At 30.2% G+C, this 18,013-nt stretch overlaps 2 protein-coding genes across 5 annotated transcripts; both read right to left on the bottom strand.

Annotated features, from left to right (window-relative positions):
* Positions 1 to 5,318: 5,318 nt before the first annotated feature.
* LOC126847199 (uncharacterized) lies at positions 5,319 to 9,080 on the bottom strand. Its single transcript, XM_050587332.1, has 14 exons — positions 8,842 to 9,080; positions 8,281 to 8,347; positions 8,170 to 8,199; positions 8,024 to 8,086; positions 7,670 to 7,747; positions 7,446 to 7,475; positions 7,250 to 7,282; positions 7,129 to 7,158; positions 6,909 to 6,959; positions 6,744 to 6,776; positions 6,401 to 6,490; positions 6,280 to 6,294; positions 6,094 to 6,183; positions 5,319 to 5,923 (listed from the first exon to the last, which is right to left on the bottom strand). Exons 2-14 carry the CDS (start codon positions 8,339 to 8,341, stop codon positions 5,685 to 5,687), a joined length of 843 nt encoding a protein of 280 aa, XP_050443289.1. The 5' UTR covers positions 8,342 to 8,347; positions 8,842 to 9,080; the 3' UTR covers positions 5,319 to 5,684.
* A 1,724-nt stretch (positions 9,081 to 10,804) lies between these two features.
* On the bottom strand, positions 10,805 to 17,734 carry LOC126847197 (uncharacterized). Of its 4 annotated transcripts, none has more exons than XM_050587310.1 (16): positions 17,606 to 17,734; positions 17,132 to 17,207; positions 17,023 to 17,052; positions 16,872 to 16,934; positions 16,394 to 16,468; positions 15,422 to 15,451; positions 15,194 to 15,223; positions 15,080 to 15,106; positions 14,855 to 14,905; positions 14,447 to 14,479; positions 14,151 to 14,240; positions 13,774 to 13,821; positions 12,599 to 12,613; positions 11,952 to 12,041; positions 11,813 to 11,845; positions 10,805 to 11,654 (listed from the first exon to the last, which is right to left on the bottom strand). In XM_050587310.1, the coding sequence occupies exons 2-16, from the start codon at positions 17,199 to 17,201 to the stop codon at positions 11,455 to 11,457; spliced, it is 885 nt and encodes a 294-aa protein (XP_050443267.1). In that variant the 5' UTR covers positions 17,202 to 17,207; positions 17,606 to 17,734; the 3' UTR covers positions 10,805 to 11,454. The 4 variants fall into 4 exon arrangements, with proteins under 4 accessions (XP_050443267.1, XP_050443270.1, XP_050443268.1 ...); XM_050587313.1 differs by having other exon boundaries at positions 16,409 to 16,468; XM_050587311.1 differs by having other exon boundaries at positions 16,887 to 16,934.
* Positions 17,735 to 18,013: the final 279 nt, after the last annotated feature.

Raw genomic sequence — 18,013 nt, 5'->3', positions numbered from 1 at the left:
CAATTAGTTTCGAATTTGTTTGAATATTCTTAAGCAGGCACGGCGCCAGAATTTTTTTGCTAGGGGGGCGGGAAAGGTCAAGTAAATTTTTTGGAGGGGCAACCACAATAATTTTACCTACTTCTGTCAATAAAAAACAATTATAATGATTTATTAGTGAATTACTCTAATATTTATCAGTGAAATAGTATAAAATATGAATTTATTACAGATTAAGGGACAATAAATACTAGTGTACAATTTAAGTAAGGCAACTTTTTTAAATAAGCGTTATTTTTACCTGTCGGCCATCATATAGCTCATATTGTACTCTATGAAAGTCGAAGTAAAAATGAAGGCTTATAAAACGCCCAACAACCAGTCAGTGGAGATTATAGTTATCGTGTTATACCTACATTCTATTAAACCAAAACAATCCGTCAATGAACACTGAGCTTTTGGAAAACACACACACAAACGTAAATATTATAATTATATATATACACCAAAACACATAATTATATGGGCGACGGATTATTGAAAACCGATTGCAAAAACACTCAAAATATATTGATAAAAAAAGGCCACATTTGGTGGCAATGTCATAACTAATAACTAAATTTGTATAGATAAACAGGTTTAAATCAAAACAACAATTGTTTTCACAATTTCCGTATTAACTAAATTTGTATTTATAAAAATACAGTTATTCAAAATCTGGGTTTTAGGAATAATAATCAAATATTTAAAATTATACTATTTAGCAAAATATCTGGGGGGGGGGCGAGAGAAGGGCAAGAATTTGTTATGAGGGGGCGACCGCCCACCCTCGCCCCCCCTTGGCGCCGTCCCTGTTCTTAAGACATAGCGAACTACCGACAAACGTTGACAATCTAAACAATTATCACCCTTTCTGCCAGGGGGTGGAATTTTTATCTCTTTCGTTTTTTTTTATGCAAAGTTTTGGGGGTTTATGTATGAAAATTAGACCGAAGGTCTACACCTAGAACGGCGCTATAACACACACAATTCCTGAATACCTGTGACCTCTCCACATCCATCTCTTTTATTTTCTTATGAGAAAACGACCCCGGGCCGTCCATCGTTGATTGATGGCTACGGCCAATCGTGACTGCGGCTCACGCGGGGTACCTACTATACATGGGCAGGCAGTCGGCGGTTCTCTGCACAAGACATTATATTATTATTATTATTGGGTATATTTCGGACGACGTCGTCTTCGTCTCGTTGTCGTTATAATGACGTCCGTGTACTGCACGGGAGAAAAACAAATTACACACCGTCGGTTATTATTAATAGGTCTGGCAGACTGCAGAGATGCCATATTTTGTACTTTGTGCTGCACCGTCGTCGTCGTCGATTTACCATTATCGTTATTGTAAATTGTAATAATAATAATAATAATATTATCGCATCGGTCGTGTACTGTGTGTGTGTGTTGACCATGTGCTTATGATGATATTATTAAAAAATATATTATTATCATACCTACGCGCGCGGTGGCGGTGCAGTTGGCCGGGCGAGACGGGTTCAGAGGTCGCGGTTGGCGGCGGACAAAGAAACGCGGCCGCACACCGTACCGACTATTCATCACTGTTAAGAAAGCTCTCTACTGCCGTGTACGGCCAAGAATCAATCAGTGGCAGCCCGGCGCCCAGCGGGACGCGGCCGCTATACCCTTCCACTCTATTAAGATTAGTTTTATTGAGTTCTGATTTAAATGTTGTAGGTTCCAGCAGCACTTTGCCGATGATCACAAAACTTGCCATGCTGTTGTGTCATACTCGGACGGCGGTGCATAACATCGAGACTGTAACAACTCAAAAAGTGGATATTTTTAGTTGTTTGTATATAATACAATATTCGGATTGTCCGAACATGTAGTATGCATGTAAACATGTTGCGTGAATCAACAAAACAAATTTAAATTTTGATTGCTCTCCGAAAGATGGCACTGTAGGTGCCTTTTGTAAAAAACGACCAATCCCATAATCCTAGCTACATAAAATGTCAAAACCGTTTAAAACTTTACTTTCTGCTCGGACATCAAGCGGAATGCACGTGGGTTGGTTGTACAAAACTGTTTGATTAAAATAAACAGTCAAAGTTTAATTAACAAGTTAAAGTAATTAAAATTCCTGAAAAAAAGGTGTTTTTTGAGTTACTACAGTTTTGATCTCGGTGTGCGATACATGGAATGCTTATTGCCTATGGTCGGCTGCCATTTTGTGAACAGTTATTGTTTCGTCCGTGCTATTTATTTATTTTTTCTATGACTTCTCAAAATATATAATATCATCACCTAACCTGACGTATCATGGAAAAGTGACGTTGCATTTTCACTTTCTATGAAATTAGTACACAGAATGGCTACCTCCCAGGTGGGGACATTTTTCAATCTGTACACTAGTTTCACCTATTGAGTTCAGTGTCTTGATAACTTGATAGCTGTGTATTTGGTGTGGCCTGAATGGTTAATCATAAATTAATTAGGTACAATTACCGTCTAAACAAAATATGGTATAAGTAGGTACATTTTTTTTTGTCATTGACGACCTATGAAGAATGTACCTATGATCAAATTTTCAAACATTTTTTAAACTATACAGTCGCACACACATTAGGTGAGTTCACATGGAATGACCCTTTTAAAATACATTTTTAAAGTGTATACCTATGTATTATTTGTTTCAATTCACCACAAGATAGTGTTAATATAATATTTCAGGGCTGATAATCAAAACAGCACATGAATGGTACAAAGAATCAATGTTTATATGATGTGGCATTAAACTATGAAGGTAGGCACTATGATAATACAATTGGAATATCGACTTGAGCACATCTAAACCAAAACCATTGTGTATAGCCTATAGGCAGGTACTTACTGATGAGTATCCCCGACAACATGAACGTTGCTAGCACGTGTGGAATACCGCATGTACAGCTGATAAACGTGGTCGTGCCAAATGCCAATGATGATTTGTGTGGGCGAACGTGCGGTTCGCTCACATAGTATATAACGATGCACTGATGTAATAAAGAGCCATGACGGTCAAAGCGTTAGACTCGCGAGGGTGGCGGTTAATAATGTATATATACATTATATAATATATAGGTATATAAAAATGAAGCGAAAAATAGAGAACCGTATTGGGAGTAATAGAATCAAACAGTTGATCGAGTGGTCGCTTATGGACGCGGTATATACGTTATAGTGTATTGTGCGGTATTGTCATATTGTTATGGCCCTCGTACACCTACCCTCTTGTCTGCCGCAAATAGGGCACCTTTGGGAAATTCCATCGAGTTTTTCCACGAGGGACAGAAATGAATTACAGCGCAAAATACAAGCTTTACCGCTTTGCCACTTAACTGCGGTACAGGCGGGTAGGAATATAACATAATATCGTGTACTCTATTGCGCGTGCAGTAAGGCATCTGTCGCCTTTGTCTTAATGTTAATTGTTTTCTGTGTAGAGTGACGATTTAGATTTTCTACCCACCTTGTTGTCAATGAATAAATGTGGAATGTGGTATGAATGTTATGTAGGTCAGAAAAAACGACTTATTCGGGTTAGTTTGCAAGAACATAATATAAGGGAGACACACCAAGAAGTATACCAATTGTGGGCTTATTGGATTCTTATCATAAATTCAGTAAAATGACTTAAACAAGTATTATTAATAATTCTTAAGAAACTAGTATTAGCGAGGAGATGGAATTTGTGTAAAAAATAAGAACAATTTTAAATGTTACTTATTTGAATTGCTCTGTTTTATAAGTGCGGAGGCCTGCTATACTATATTAAGCTTTGGTCGAAAACTGTAATTTTTAACAATAAACGACCATTTTGAAGGGACGCCGTGCTGTCTGTATAGGTCTGATATTGTCCGTTTTTCGTTATAACATGTACAAGCGGTATGTAGTAATAAATTGTACGTATGTCTTGTACTCGGTACGGATGTCCTCTCCCCCGAAGTTTGTGGGCTAAATGATATAATTTGAGAATTACGGTGGTAAATCAAGTTCTACAGAGAAAGTTAGTAGACATATCTCGCCCACGCAACGCGTACGACTTGCTTTGTATATGCCATAATAAAGTATTACTGTGTACAGCCGAGTCACACAGACAAGTATGTCCCATCCAATAATAGGTCTGAGCGGACAGCTCTCAGCTACCCTCTTGAAATCGTTTGGCCGAAAAGTTTTCCGCAGTCATAAATCATGATTAACCACTAGCAAAACCTTAAATGGGGAAAAAATGACAGTGTGTCCGGATAACATATTATTATACAGCGTACGATATATGTATTGTAATAATATATGTTGCGGACAGACAATATTTATGTAGAAGACAAGATTAAGATGATTTATTTGTAAATAATTATTACGAGTCGACCGCCTCGACAACCATTTACATTGTGTTTTTGTTAGCAAGATGATTGCAAAGAGTATAAGAACATTTGTCAACCCAAGAAGATTCAAAATTTCGGTTATTTTCAGGAGACGCAAAGAACTAACGAAAACTTTATAATTTCACCTAATTTATTACCATTTAATGGGTTGATTTAATTGGTGAAATATCAATTTAAAATTACATTTTTCGTCAGAAATGCATTGACAAAAACAACTAAACTAAAACGTACCTACGTTTTATCCAGACCCAAATTAGCCTCTGCAGTTATGTGCATCGCGTGGTAGACGTTTTGGATAGGAAAATGATGGTTATTTAAAAGGTATTTGTACACTAAAAGGGTGCCCGCCCTCGTCCTAATTGCCCAATTAATGAAATTGTGCGGTTAAGATACAAGTATGTGGATAGGTCTTCGCCACGCACACAGACAACCTTAGGTAGGTACACGCCAGTCATTACAGTCTGTTTAATGAATTTAACCAATGCCGTTTGGGTACTTATATTGACAAAATCTACCTGCACGGACAATATGTATGTAAAACCGTACACGCACGAGAAAATGAAGTGCATGTTGTGTAAATGATAATAATGATAATATATATTGTATTATAACAGACATTCCGTAATTCGTCATATTTATATATTAATGTATAAGGTCAGTTTGATGTAGTTATGTTATTAAATGGGGATTGAGGTACAGGATAAACACAGGGTTCAAAAACCAACTGTATCTCTGTATATTTTGTTATGTGTACACCTAATATTATAGTCCAAAGAGGGGAGTGATGGGCAAAAGAAGAAGCTGAAAAAATATACACCAGAAAATATAATACAAGCAGTTAGCTTATATTAGTACTAGTTATATTACAGTTGGCTTTTTGATGATTAACAACTGCCCGTTTCCTAACGTTTCTTATACAGTGTTTACAGACTAGATACGGTGTTCCAGCTTACTATTCCAGGCCAGCGTGTATCTCAAAATAGTTACTTTAGGAAAGTAGTTGAGCGCAATTTTGAATTTTTACAATTACATAGTCAAATTCTGAATTTTACTCGGTTTAATATAGTTAAAATAATTATTAGGTACCTATTTTAATTTACAAATGTGATTATAATTGTGAGTAAAACAATGTTATTATGAAATACATTAATTTAATTGACAGCTATAAGTGCAATATGAATAATGATATTAGTGCAAAAAAAAAATATTATAACAATCAAACAACAATAGTATTATGTAATTTTACAAGTAATTCCTGGTCTGAATTATAATAACTGCTCCTCAAGTAGCTGTACTGTACTGTTATTAACTGGGTTTATTTGCCACCATAAACCATCAATTTTTTTGTACATTTTTTTTTGTGTACTCCCATCATCCAGGGTACAAGTAAGATTAATGAAGTCAAACAGAAGCTTTTTTACGTATGATGTTGGACATGTTGTACTCATGTATACTCCTAACAAACGACACATCAGTAATAAAGAGTCTTCGAGTTCGGATACATCTAAAAAAATTAAAATAAATTTTTTTAATTTGCTCAAATCAGCCTTCTAGTTACTAATTTGTAACATTGTAGTATATTAAGTAAAATTAAGCAAACTTCAACTATAAATCAAGCTATAAACGTTATTTACTAAAAAAAACCTACTAAAACTCTGTACATTTAATGTTTACCTGACACACGCCGTCTAATTATATTTCCTAATGATGTTCCAGTAACTCTTCTCCTTTCTGCAAGTGCTGTCCAATTTAAGCCCCTGAATTCTACGAAAATAATAAATTATTAAACGGCTGTGCTGAGAAGAAAAAAAAATACACGATTGCGTTACACTTGAAATAATTGTGATATAACTAATTTACCTTGGACATCATCGGCTTCAGGAATTTATATGTAAACAAATACATAAAATCACATCGTTATGCAGTTAATGGTGTTAATTATTTATCAAAATTTATGCAACTCCACATTATTATAATTTACCTAATTTACGTCTGATTATATTTTTTAACGCTGGTTTAACAAGACTTCTTCTCTGTTCTGCAAGGGTTGTCAAATCTAAGCTTCTAAAATCTGTGAAAATTATTAACAACACACCCGTGGCTTATTAAATTTGCAGGTTTTTAATTGTGAATAGGTATATATATATATATATAAATAATTATAATATATTTTTCTATTGTGAAGTTGTAATTAATAATCATCACGTTCAATTGTAAACGGTTACTAATAGTCTCACTCTTTTTCTCTCTCTCTCTCCTCAACAATACGTTTATTTTATTAAAATTATTGTACTATCAATTTATTAAAAATTCGTTATTATTACCTTGGTCAGTCGCACCTTCAAGAATAACAAGGTCTGTAACAAATACATCAAACATCAAATCATTGTACAGTTCATACAACCTAGTATATAATATAGTACAACCTAGTACCTATAATATATATATGTATAATTATTAATTTTTAAAATACGAATTTTTATACTTACTTAATATCTGTCTTATTTCTTGTTGCATATTGAACTGGTAAAAACTGCATTCTAAAACAATATATTATATTTTAATCTACTTAGATAGAGATTTTTATGATATTATGCCCTATTGGTATTTGTCAATAAGGAACATAATATGATTATTCTCAAAGTATTTATTATAAAATGAATATGCGTTGAGCATATTAAATATGAAATATACAAATGTGGTACTTACTATCTAATAGGTGATCATACTGTGAAGGTTCTGAAATTAAAAGAAACAACTTGTCTGCGTAAAGAAGAATATCAAACAACTGCTTGAAAACACTTCCATAAAGTGCAATGAAAATTATTACCCGACAATAAATCGCCGACAATATCCGTTTTGTCTGAAATTAACATTACATAAATTAATGACATTGAATTTATTTTTCTATTATTATTGCAGGAAGACATGTGGATTAGCAACTCGGAAGAAACGTTCTCCGCCGGAAATCCGATGACAATAAAATATAGGAAATATTTTCATAAAATTAAAAAAAAAACTATTACCCGGTACAGCAATCATTACATTAATTTTGGCTGAAATTGCCATTGTATAAATTAATATTATTCGATTTTGTTTGCTATTATAAATTATTACATTATATAACTATATAAATTGAAAGACTATGGTCAAAGTAGAAAAAAACCGTAATTTTTCATATAATTTTCAAATATTTTTTTCTACTTTTATCCCCATTATTTATTATTATAATTATTAAAATGATGACTACCGAAATTATGGTAAAAATCTGGAATTTGAAATGATGAAGTATTATTGACAATTTTTTCAATTACATGCTCCAATGCATCTAGAACAAACAGAAAACGACATGGGCTATATTAAAATATTGAAATAACATCAAGTTAACTATTTTATAATTGTTATATAATAAATAGAACAATATTGAACTATGCTCAGTAGTACATAGTAGTAGCCATTTATTTCACTTACTCCTTCGGTTAGGTTATTAAAATCGCACTCGTTTCAACTATTTATAGAAACTATACTTTTAAATTTACAAAGAACTTGACAATTAATTACACACAAAAAAACAATTGGCATATTAATTTTCAATATATCTTACTTGTTGCAGAGTTATCCCCTACAATTAAATCATTCTTGGCATACGCAAGCTCGATGGCTGCATCTGTATGTCATAATTAAAAAAAAAATGTATAAAAACAATGAGTTTTTAAAAACTATTTTTTAGAAAACAGAAATATTACTGACTTGTAAGAAAAACTTCCTTCTTGTATATAGCTGTAAAAAAAGTGAAATATTGAATTTCTTTTTAGGTTTATAATTACCTTAAGTTAGTAGTTTTGAAAACAAAATAATTACTTTCATCATTTGCCGAAACGTTTACTAGGACAAATGTTATTAAAAACCAAAAAAGTTTCATTTTTATCTGCAAATAATAATAAACATAAAATCAGGTTTTGGGAGACTGTTTTTTATATGAACGCATTGAAGTTAAAAAAATATTTCCTCGCTGCTCCAAGTCAAAAAATCAATATTTAGCAAAATTATATAGATTTTCCATTATAACTCAAAAAGTTGCAATACTAAAAAATGTTTTTAGTAGGGTACTAAATACTGCATAATACACGTGTAGGTATAATTTTACTTGTAGCAATTTTTTTGTAATCACCAAAAAAAAAAACATAAAAATACAAACTTGTTTATTGCACATCAAAATGTAAATTTTGGTAAAAATTAAAAACGCAATATTTTTATCTGTTTTAGTAAAAATAATATAAGAAAACCGTTCGCTTAATTAAAGTTGTAAACGGACGTTGTCAAGAGCCGATAAAAAAGCAATTAGCAATAAAAAATGTATCTTTATTATATAAATTATACATTGTATACAATTTTTAGAGTTTGATAGTATTAGGTACTTACTAAAACTTTTGAGTTGATAGAATTTCTTAGACAACAATCGGCTTGACCAACTTTTGAAACTTAAATATGTTCTTCTTTGGAATCTTATTGCAGTGTAATTATATTAATTTTTGTACACAGCTGACTCTTTTTTTTATAATATGATTTATGGTATGCATGCATTAATTCGACGTGGAGCTTAGACTATATTCTTTTTAGTTATAGATTTTACAATCATCCATTTATCTAATGTTTGCATTATAGGATTGCTATTGAAATATTTTAATTTATAACTAATGATTTAAACTTTTGAAACGTAAAGCACTTGAATAAATAAAATATGTTATTGGATGGAATTGTAATTTGTTGAACATTTTATCATGGTTTTCCAAAAAAATGTTTCAACGGTTATAGAAAATATTATTTGAAACAACTTTAACGATATTGAAATACTAAAATTTTAAAACGTACAATATATATTATGTTTACTAGACAATAAAATTGATTTTGTGTAGATAATATTCTATTGATTGTATAGATTGTATAGGTATTACACCTAGCTGACATTTTTTCAAATAAAAAACACTTTTTGTTGTTAATCAAAATATAATATACAATATTAACGATAGTTCTCCGAAATAGCCCTTAGCCCTGTAATGTAATTATGAGTACAAGTCTACTGAAACAGTACAAGCTACAGTACATTCCTACAAACGCTTTTATATTTTAGCGGTGTGCTCTAAGTTCTAAATTTAGGGTTATACGTTAAAGTTTTTGTAAGGTGTAGTTTTTAAGAATTAAAATAAAAAGATGTTTAAAAAAAAATGACCTAACCGCATAGGGGCACATCAAATAAACATTCCTAAAAAATGAACTAAGAACTTGGTCTGTATTGGCGATTCGCATCACACTGGTTGTGGGAGAATTTTGGTGATAGTTTGTGAAGGAATTGAGGATTTGAAAAAGAAAATGGGAACGTCTGGAACGAGCAGGAACTTTAAGATTAACAAGAGATAGTAAGTCAGGGGAGTCGATTTTGTAGGAAAGAAGACCAAAGTATAAGTACACAGTATGAACTAGTGCAGTAAGAAAGTATTAAAGTGAGGTACTGTGTCCACAAGTAACAAAACCGTTTTCAAATAAACGCTTCAATGCGAATCTGTGTTTGATATATATCATCATACAAATAAAAACATTGTAATGACAATAATTCTCTTTAAATTGTATTTTTTTAGTATATTGGTGGAGCGGGGCTGAGAATGTTTTTTTTTTTTAATGATGCAATTTTGGTTTTGTGTCTTTTCGTACACAGTGCCTACTTATAAATCCACACATTAACTACTCTACTCCCAAAAACTGAAAAACAATATTTTTTATTTTGCTTTATTAAATGAACTTTTAAGGTTTGAAAAGTAGACCGGCAAAATTTCATTAGGAACACGTCATAGCCACGAAACAAAATATACAGACAGGGTACACATTAAAATCATTTTACCTATATGTAATTAGTACACGTTATTTTATTATTTTGTTTTATGAATATTTAAAACGGCAGTTGAATAAAAATTATTAAAATCTTTGTGTGCAAAAATCCTACAACAGTATGTCTGTGCAAGAATATTATCAACCTATGATTTATTATAAAATTCAAATTTTAATGTATCAAGTTATATTAACAAGTGTTCATCACACATATGTAAAAAAAAAAATGGTCTAATTTTTGAGTATACTAGCAATAAAACATATAATAGACAGACGACCAAGAAGATCACTTTGATGCTCCTTATTTTGAGTATAGATGGCGACTGAATGACCTGAGACTTTCTAGAAAGAAAAAATGATAAAGAAATGGTTACAGTTGGGGAAAGATGTACACTTTTATTCTTAAAAATGTTTCAAATTATATTCTGTAAAATATGATAAAATGAAGTATCTGATTAAAATACGCATAGAAAACAATTGTGATTAAAATCGTGAGTAAAACTGTTTATTATGAAATAAATAAATTAAATTGACAGCTATTAGCGCAATGTTAAAACCGATATTAGTGCAAAATGAAAATATGTATAATACATTATACAATCTTAGAAGAATTATATACCATTAATTTCTGGTCTAAATTGTATTATATATATATTTTTTTTTATTTTGTTAAAATAAAAATACAATCTGTATAAAATATACAATAAGTATTTGAGATAAAATAATATATACATAACTTGAATAACTTGTGGAGAGACCGCCCAGTGGCGGAACTCCTATTGACATTAGTAACTTAAATTATATTACAATTACGTTTATATTACATTTTTGGGAAAATTACAATAACAGAACATATTTAAACATTTTATTTATGTTAAAAGAAGGGGATACACCAGGATCTTTTTAGGCGACGAAGAGGGTTATCTGGGATTGTGTGGGAGGGCAGATTTTTAATAAGAGGGTTTGGATGATTTTGGAAACGGTTGTGAAATCGATATAAAATCGAGTGATAGCAGTTTGTTTTACAGTAGTAAGGTAAAGGTCGGTATGAATTGTTTCGTTTGATATTTAAGGTGGGGCTTTAAGAATTCGGCGAAGGCACTTTGATTGGAGAACTTGAATTTTGTTAATTTAAACTATATTAACTGCTCTTTAAGTAGTTGGAGTTATAAGACACAATACGCCATTAATTTTTTGATATGTTATTTGTTTACTTCCATCATACAGGTTACAAGTATTATTATCGGGATCAATCCAAAGTTCTTTTATGTATGATGTTGGATAGTGGGCACTTATGTATAATCCTATCAAACGACACAACCGTATAGAATAGTCAACATGTTCAGATCCACCTGAAAAGTTAAAACTATTTTTTTTTTTAATTTTCTTAAATTAGCTTACAAGTCACTACTTGGTAAAGTTGTAGTATAAGTAAAATTAAGCAAAATTTCAAAACTAAAACAAGCTCTAAAATCTATTTAGGTACGATTGTCAAAGCATTGGTAATTACTTGGGTCTTCAACAACTTCAGGAATTTTAGTTCCTGTAACAAATACATCAAATCATTATGCATGTACAGTTAATAAAATTAGGGGTATATATTTTGTATAATTTAACAGTCACCAATAAACCTCCATTTTAATATTTACTTAATACATGTCGTCTGATTATATTTTCTAAAGATTTTCCAGTAACTCTTCTCTTTTCTGCAAGTTTCGTCAAATTTAAACCTCCCAAATCTACAAAAATGAATACTAAATGACTGCGTTGAAACGAAATAATAAAAAAAAATATTTTAGTTGCTCGTGGTATGTAATTGCGGTAATTAGTGTTAAAACTCAAAGAATGTATTCTTTCTATCCCAAAGAACATATTACACATTAACATTGTAGTCAATTTAAGGTGGATGAGGTGCGAAAAATATCTAGATGTATCTTTCCCTCCTGAATTACAGCACTCGACACTAAAAAAAAAGGAGAAATATCTACACCCGTGGTGTATTAAATTCTATTATTTGTGAATATATATACATATAATTATAATTAGTTGTTCTAGTGCAAAGTGGTAAAAATTAATTTATAAACATAACGTTCAACATAAAATCGAAAATGGTTACTAAGTTTCACTCTCTCTCTCTCTCTCCTCTCTCTCGACAACAGGTTTATTTTATTAAAATGATTGTTTGACATCACTGATTAAAACATTAAATAAATAAAATTAAGCGAATTTCAACTCTAAAGCAAGCTTTTAAGTAGCTATTAAGGCTATTTACGACTATAGAAATATTTGTAATTACCTAGGACTTGTTTAGCTTCAGGAATAGCAATTTATGTAACAAATACATCAAACAGTTAATAATAGCAATATTTGAATAAAGGGTTTATATTATAATGCGAGTGATCCTAAAAAGCTGAAGTATACAACATATGTGAGACGAGAAGGGAAAAGGAACCTTAAGTCGCAAAAATAAAATTTTAATTTAACGGTTAATCCAAATTCTGCACTAAATTTTGAACATGTCGAGACCAGAATCGTTTTGCAATATTGAAAATTAGCCGAGTTCTATTTGTTTGAATTTATTTTCGGAAAATATTTTTTATGAGAAAAAACACTTAAAAGTTTTGAAATATTGCCAACTTTTTATACGCATATTTAAGGAATGAAAATTAAAGTATTAAGTGCTCTTAACCAGGTACAAATTTTTTTTTAAAAATATTTTTCTAACCTTGAATGATGATTTGGCCTCTTCTGTAATATAGATTCTCGCGGCAAGAGGTACTTATTACCTTTTCGCCTCGCATATAAGTAGTAGGCGGAAGACCCTGACTTCCTGGTGGCATGAAAGTGAACTATATTTGGCTTCAATTGGTAAGTGTTAACACTTAACCTAACGGGCTGTACTACACGGTACGGCACCGGCACGATAAAACACTGTTAGATTATACCTAACCGTATTTTTATAATAATAGTATACATATATTTTGTAATAGTAATAATAAAATAACAAATATTCTATAATAATAAGAATATAAATACTATTATTATTAAAATGACACGATACGATACGATTTCTGATCAGTGATTTAGCGGAGAAGGTAGGCCGCCTGGCTGGCAACACTGTTCGGCTCACAATGGACGTGCGCGGACACGGTACTACAAGATACCTGCCACGACGATACGACACGATCAGGCAAGTCAGCAACACTGTTATCTCTAAGCGCATTTAGGTTGGCAACAATGATAACTCTTAACAGTTGGATTAAGTAAGGTTAGATTTCGTGATAACGCTTATCAATTGAAGCCATAATTAGTTGACTTTTTTTCCACAAGGAGGCCCTGCCAGAGTGCCCCACCTACGAATCATATACATTGTTTTGACTTCAAGCTTTTAATACATTTTTTATAGTTTTTCTTTGAAACTACTAATATATATATATATTTTTATCAATTTATTTTTAATTTTATATTTACTTAATTCATTTCTTATATCTAGTATTATAAACTGGTCATAAATTGATCCTAAAATTATAAACAAAATATATTTTTGAAACGTACCTACATATTTCTTTTAATTCAAACCAATATGCCATATTAGTATTTGTCAATAGGATCTTACTAGTTACAACTTATCTTTATGATGCAGGACACAAATATCTTATTTATTAAAATAAAGTTATAAATAAATTATTGAATATGCATGGTGCCCGTATTTTACAGCGATGCTATTTATATTACAATTTACATGAAAGTACGTGTGAGTAATTATCAAAATTTTTAAAAATTAAAATTAATTGTGCCATAAGTATATTACTGGTTGAGAACCCATATAACTTCAGATTAATATTTACCAAATACACGTCTGAATATATTTGTTAAAGCTGGTTTAACAAGACGTCTTCTCTCTTCTGCAAGGGTTGTTATATTTAAGCCTTCAATGTCTGTAAAAATTAATAAAAAACGGTGTTGCGAAGAAATAATAAAAATATTTTGGCTTATTAAATTTTCAGGCTGTTAATTTTGAATACATAGAATTTGTTTTTTCTATAACAAAGTGGTAAAAATAAATTTAAAAAGAGTTAAATTTAAATTCTAATACAAGCTTTAAACGCTGGCAATTCACGACTATCAAAAAATTCGTAATTACTTTGGCCATCTTCAACCACAGGAATAGGAATGTCTGCAACAAATACATCAAATCATTATGCATTTAATAAAACTTGTTTTGTACATATTATATTTTATATACATATCACAGTCACTCTAAAACTGAAATAAACTAGAAGTATTAAATAATGCAAAAAACAGTATCGTATAAGTTACTTCTAATAGCAACAATTGAATAAACGGCTCATATTATATTTTGTTTTAATGATCATCAAAAGCTTAGGTATAAAACATCTATAGCTTTTTGACTTTAAGCTTTCAATCAATTTGTTTATAGTTTATATTATGTTTCGAAAAATCATCATAAGCTTAAGCATAAACATACTCTTTTTGAGTCTTTTTGACTACAAATATGTATAACTATCAATTTTTTAAATTTTATATTTACCTAAGGTATTTTTTATTTCATGTTGCATAGTATTCTGGTGAATCATGCATCCTAAAATTTAATACGAAACATATATTTTTAATCTACCTACATATTTTGTGCAATTAAAACCAATATGATCTATTAGTGTTTGTCAATAGGCCCGTATACGATTATTCTCAAAGTATTTATAAATTATGAATATGCGTTAAGTATATAAAATATGTAATATGCAAATGTGGTTACTTCTCATTGGTTCACAGTAATCTAATTCTAAAATTTAAAAAAAATCTTGTGAGCCTAAAAATTATTAAACCAATGCGCGAAAACAATTCCATTATGTACAATGAAAATGATTACCCGGTATAAGGTCAACAATATCCGTTTTTTCTGAAATTAGCATTACATATATTAATGATATTTCATTTAATTTTTAATTAGTATAACAGGAAGGTAGAAAAAAAAGTGTATTAGTAACCTGGAAGAAATAAGCTCCATCCGATATTCAATAAGATGGGAATCTTTTAGGAATATCCAATAGGTATGAAATAAAGGAAATAGTTTCATAAAATTCAAAAAAAATATTACCCGGTATAGCGATCATATAATTAATTTTGGCTGAAATTGATATTATATAAATTAATGGTGTTAGATTTTATTTGCTATTATACATTTTTACATTGTATTATATTTATAAATTGAAAGAGGAAGGTCAAAGTAGAAAAAAACTATAATAAATAGACTAGGGAATCTTTATGAAAATACAACGGCTGAATTGAGCAGATGTGGTGAAGAGAATATAATATAATAATTAATTGAGGTTGACAGGGCTAACATCAGTATTTTTTCATAAAGATTCCATTCAGATTTTGGAGAAAATTATAATTTTGTATCTCTTGAGAAACGTTGTCCACACTTTGTTTTCGATTGAAGAAATGATTTTAAAATTTTAGAAAAATATTTATCTCGTGAGAAAAAAATAATGATAAATAATAAATAATATTTATCATACAAAAAAAAAAGGTTAAACATCATACATTTCATTCTCTCACCATTTCACAAGTTACTTTTCGGAATTTTGAAAAATAAAAACCAAAATAATCTGTGAATTCTCATAAGTGTTAGTATCAAGTTGGGTTAAATATAGCGGAGTTAAGTAAAGTTTTGTATTGTTATTTTTATTTTTTATATTGTAATATTTGTTGTCAAAAGCATTACCCGTACATTATTTTGGTTTCCACATAACATGTTTTAATTTCCCTACTACAAGGTTTATTCCCTCACAGATGCCATTTATGATTTTGGTCGCTAAGTTAAAAATAAGCATGGTGCTGTATAGCTATTATGCAACATGTGTCAACAGAGAGTAATAGAATAGTTTTGAGCCACAATAATTAGGTAAAATTAAGATCTTAATAAACGAATATGATAACTGGAATTTAGCACTTTCTAGGATAATGGCTCACTATCAATTGTACATAGATAAATTTAAATGGCAATTTTTTTTATAATTTTAAAATATTTTTTTATTATTATTATTATTATTATAATTATGACTACCGAAACACTCGTAACCTTCAGTTTGAAATGTTGTAATATTATTAACTATCCTTTCAATTACGTGCTCCAATCCATCTAGAATCAACAAATAAAGTTTTTTGCTATACTGAAAGGTTGAAATAAAATCTTATTAGGTACCCTACAAATTTTTAGCATATCGATACCCCTTCGATTAGGTTATTAGAATCGCTGCATTAAATACAATGTTCTGTACACTGATCTTATATACCTGGTGCATTTTTTAAAAACTATTTATAGAAAATGTACATTTTAATTTACAAAAAACTTGATAATTAAGTACACATAACTGTTGGAATTATAAACAAAACACATATTGTATGTACACATATAGATATTAGCCATTTTATTTGTTACTCAACCCTTTTACTATTTGATACGTATCAGAATAAAGATGTTAATCCAACAAATAATATAACTCTTATATATTGGCGTATTGATTTTAAATATATTATCTTACTTGCTCCGGGTTTACCTCCTACTATTAAATCATTCTTATTATATGCAAGCTCGATGGCTGCATCTGTATGACATAATTAAAAAAAATATGTACAAAAACAGTACATTAAAAACTTGAAAAACAATTTTTTATAAATAAAAATAATACTGACTTGCAAGAAAAACTTCCTTCTTTATAGTAGCTGTAAAATTAGGGAAATATTGATTTTTTTCTAATTTATATCTACCATAAGATGGTAAATGTGAAAATAAAATAATTACTTTCATCAGGAGTTTCCGCCGAAACATTTACAAAGAAAAAATATGTTATTAAAAAACAGAAAAGTTTCATTTTTATCTGCAAAAAATAACAGACATAAAATAGTTTTATATTAGTGACAATTGCATCTGGTGCCGAGGTGAGAATGTTTCGGTTTAGTGATGCTGTTTTTTTTTTTTAACATTGACTTAAGTGATTAATCAAGTTTTTTTGAAAAATGACTTTGGAAAAACAAAATAAAAAACCATATGAGTTTTAATTACAAATTCGAGAAAAAGAGTATTGAATTGCAATTCATAATGAGAGCAGAGCATAGTGGGGATTTAGAGGTCACAGTTCTACAGCAATTATTATAAATAAAAGTGATAAAATGAATTTCAAAAAACGCTTTGATGCTAATTTGTAAACACTGCACCTCACTATGTCTTTTTCGTTTTAGTGTACTTAAAATGTTAAGAGTTTTATAGAATACTTACTAATATTGTTGAGCTAATAGAATTTCTTAGACTATAATCGACTTGGTCACCTTTTGAAACTAAATTTGCTTCTTGCGACTTGCATTTCGACCGAAATGTCAAAATTTAATAGGTTTTTGCAATGTGACTATATGCTCGTTTATTTGCACATCTGGTTCACTTTTTTTGATATACATTATTTATGGTGTACACACATAACTTCGGCGTGGAATTTAGACTATATGTTTCAGATACCATAATAACATAATTTATAACAACTTTAACGATATTGCATCTAATGCTTATTATATTTAATCTAAAACAATAGCCAGAACTTTGGTTTATTAAACGATCTCGAATCAATTTATTTGTTAGCCATCGGATTAGTCAGAATCACATAAATGTATACAATTAGAATATTAACTAATC

Source organism: Adelges cooleyi, unplaced genomic scaffold (genome assembly GCF_023614345.1).
Source record: "Adelges cooleyi isolate 19-005CV unplaced genomic scaffold, UGA_ACOO_1.1 ACOO_flye_CR_arks_rails_tigmint_CR_PRNA_9, whole genome shotgun sequence".
Classification (NCBI taxonomy): Eukaryota; Metazoa; Arthropoda; class Insecta; order Hemiptera; family Adelgidae; genus Adelges; species Adelges cooleyi.
Note: the sequence above shows the minus strand (reverse complement) of the source record. Positions and strands in the feature narration are given on the sequence as shown.

What these genes read in the sequence shown, in the direction of transcription:
- LOC126847199 (XM_050587332.1), bottom strand. Translation starts at nt 8,341, where the DNA reads ATGAAACTTTTTTGGTTTTTAATAACATTTGTCCTAGTAAACGTTTCG. An exon ending in CGTTTCGGCAAATGATGAAA is followed by an intron (nt 8,200 to 8,280) that starts GTAATTATTTTG and finishes CTTTTTTTACAG; the next exon opens with CTATATACAAGAAGGAAGTT. An exon ending in GTATGATCACCTATTAGATA is followed by an intron (nt 6,960 to 7,128) that starts GTAAGTACCACA and finishes ATATTGTTTTAG; the next exon opens with AATGCAGTTTTTACCAGTTC.
- LOC126847197 (XM_050587310.1), bottom strand. Translation starts at nt 17,201, where the DNA reads ATGAAACTTTTCTGTTTTTTAATAACATATTTTTTCTTTGTAAATGTT. An exon ending in TATATTCAGACGTGTATTTG is followed by an intron (nt 13,822 to 14,150) that starts GTAAATATTAAT and finishes TTATAATTTTAG; the next exon opens with GATCAATTTATGACCAGTTT. An exon ending in AATCAGACGACATGTATTAA is followed by an intron (nt 11,846 to 11,951) that starts GTAAATATTAAA and finishes TATTTGTTACAG; the next exon opens with GAACTAAAATTCCTGAAGTT.